The sequence below is a fragment of the Saccopteryx bilineata genome, chromosome X (assembly GCF_036850765.1).
Source record: "Saccopteryx bilineata isolate mSacBil1 chromosome X, mSacBil1_pri_phased_curated, whole genome shotgun sequence".
In the NCBI taxonomy this organism is placed as follows: domain Eukaryota; kingdom Metazoa; phylum Chordata; class Mammalia; order Chiroptera; family Emballonuridae; genus Saccopteryx; species Saccopteryx bilineata.
Window position 1 is genome coordinate 1,067,412 of NC_089502.1, and position 2,801 is coordinate 1,070,212.

Sequence of the window (2,801 nt, forward strand, 5' to 3'; positions counted from 1 at the left end):
GGGGAAACAAAGTTTTATCTACAGTTAAACAAAAGGGAGAATTGCTTCAGCTCTATCTTACTCTGCCTGATCATTTGCTTTATGTAGACAAGAACACAGAGTTCAACGGGGTTTTCAGAATATCCTAGTCCCAACAGTGTTCCCACTCAGCTTTGCTACTCTACAAACCTAACATTCGTCTACATAGACCTGGGCCAGTTTAATGCCCTCAAGGCTTCCTCTGTCCATCTGCAAGAAAACAAAAGAAATGAACAAGAAAAAAAAACAAAGAGTGGGCTCTTTGATTGGTTCTTAATTTCATGTGGTTGTCACTTTGGCCCAAATTACATGAAATGCCTCAGTCACAGAGAGGGCACACAAAAGGCTGGAAGAGGACCAGGGTGTTGCAAGAGAGGACATAGATAGAGAGTTTCCCTAGAAGGCTGTGGATTTCCCCAACCAAAGGAGAGGATGAAAAGTGGGATATCTCTTCATATCCGCTCAAGCAAGCAGAAGACTCTGTCAAGACCACTCCCTATGGGAAGTGGACCAAGCAGTGCCGTGACATAGCACCTGGAGCACCTGACACTTGGAGCACGTGCCAGAGCTCCTAAGACCCGCCCCTATTCAGGGCGGGGTCTAGCGCCACCCCCCATTGAGACGTCACCCCTGCCTCGGTTTTGTTAGCGCTCTGTTTCCCAGGACACGCCATAGACTTCCTTGCCCTGACCTGAGATCCTCCCTGAGCAAGGCTCTCGCCTCCAAACCCCCCTCCCCAGCACCTAGGGCCAGATTTGCCCCAGACTCCATGAGAAAAAAGAGAAAGGAAAGCCTCATGAGTGCAGCAGGAGGGGCTGCCCACACGGAGGTGGCCGCCCACTCAGAGGTGGCCACCTCATGCTCGCCCCAAGCAGCACAGAAAGGCTTGCTGTCCTTTGGAGGCGGAGATTCCCCCGAGGCCCTGGTCTCCAGCAACCTCCACCCCAAGGCCACCGCGGCACATGGAGCCAAGGAACAGTCTCCCAAGAGACTCATCGCCAAGGGGCTGACCGGCATTGTCAAGTGGTTTAATGTGAAGCACGGCTACGGATTCATCACCAGGCGCGACATCCAGGAAGACGTTTTCGTCCACTACACGGCCATCCACCCGAACAACACATGCAAGTACCACCGTACCGTGGGCGAGGGCGAGACTGTGGAGTTTGACGTGGTGCAGGGCAGGCAAGGCCCCGAGGCCGCTAATGTTACAGGCCCGGCCGGCGCCCCAGTGCAGGGCAGCCGCTTTGCTGCCGCCCGCTCCCGAGCCCGCCGGAGCTCGTCCAGTCGCCACCTCGCGCCACAGCCGCGCCGGGGCGGGGGAGCCGAGAAGGACATCCACGAAGGCGAAGGCAACACGGAGGACCTAGCTGCGGCCCAGGGCCAGCAGCTCCGCCTGCCCAGCCGCCCCCTATACCAGCGCTTGCAGAGTCCCCTGCCAGTCCGCAGGGCCTCGGCCGGACCCCGCGGCCCCTCCACCTCCGCTGCCGCTCGCGGCCCACCGGTAGCTCACCCTCCCGACTCTGCTCTGGCCGGGCCCTGCGACTCCTCCAAGTCCGCTCCAGCTCTCGGCCCATCTGGCTCTGACCAAGCTGCGAACCCCAGGGGCGCAGCGCCACGCCGCGGGACCGGTCCCAGCTACCTGATGAGTCGCCCTCGGCGCCGCGGCACTGCTCCAGGCCCAAAGCCCTCTGAGCAGCAGGGCTCAGAGAACAAGCAGAGCGGAAACGGCCTGCAGCAGACGCCCCCACCACACTGCGCATCCTGCCGCGCCGCCAGCATGCGCCAGGGCTCTCTACAAGCTCCTGGCGTCCAGGGCCAGATCCCCGACGGAGGAGAGGGCAAGATCCAGAAGGGCCCTGCTGGAAAACCCGCTGGCGTTGCCCAGAAGAGCAGCGCCTAAGTGGACATTTGCACAATAAATTGTTCCACCTTGATTTTAAGTGTTACCACCGGTGTCTGAAAGTTTTAAAACCTGCCAGAACATAATTGTACTGACATAGTCCTTGCAGTCCTTTTATCAGAACCAATTGTAGCAAACATCATACCGGTTGTTCTTTGAACAACTCACAAATTTAAGATTAATTTTGGGCTAATGGGTTGAATTTCTCAGGGTATTTAGAGGATTAGCAAACACGGAAAGGGAACAAGTGTCCCCATCCCTTTAGTTTTCATCCTTTCCCCCCACTGCCCTGCCATTTGAGCAATAGTCTGGAGAGTGGGCCCATCTACCTACAGTTAATACTTGGGTCCTCTCTGAGGCAAAACTCAGAAAAACTGAGCAAAATACCATGAGAAGCAAGAAATTTTGACTGGAAACAGACTTTGCCTCCTCTGTATGTTTTCTTTTCTTTCTTTCTTTCATTCTTTCTTTCTTTCTTTCTTTCTTTCTTTTTCTTTCTTTCCTTTCTTCTTTTCTTTCTTTCAATCGATTTGACCTAATGTCATTTAAGTATTTAAAAGAAAATGGACATAAGGGGCTAGAAGGTGGGGGAAATGGGAGGGAAAAAGGTACAAACTTTCAGTTATGAGATGAATAAGATTTGAGAGCATAATACACAGCATGACAACTTAAAGATATTCTTTGGTGTACTACAAAGTTGCTATGAAATGACAGCTTTAGTGTTTTGTTTTGTTTTGTTTTCTGAAGTAAGAAGAGGGGAGGCAGTCAGACCCTCGCATGTGCCTGACTGGGATCCACCCATCATGCTCACCAGGAAGCGATGCTCTGCCCATCTGGGCTATTTCTCTGCTGCAACTGGAGCCATTCTAGTGCCTGAGGTGGA

General features: G+C 53.6%; 1 protein-coding gene across 1 annotated transcript; it reads left to right on the forward strand.

The window, feature by feature from the left end:
- The first annotated feature begins 814 nt into the window (after nucleotides 1-814).
- On the forward strand, nucleotides 815-1,918 carry LOC136317321 (Y-box-binding protein 1-like). Its single transcript, XM_066249961.1, has one exon. The coding sequence runs from the start codon at nucleotides 815-817 to the stop codon at nucleotides 1,916-1,918; it is 1,104 nt and encodes a 367-aa protein (XP_066106058.1).
- Nucleotides 1,919-2,801: the final 883 nt, after the last annotated feature.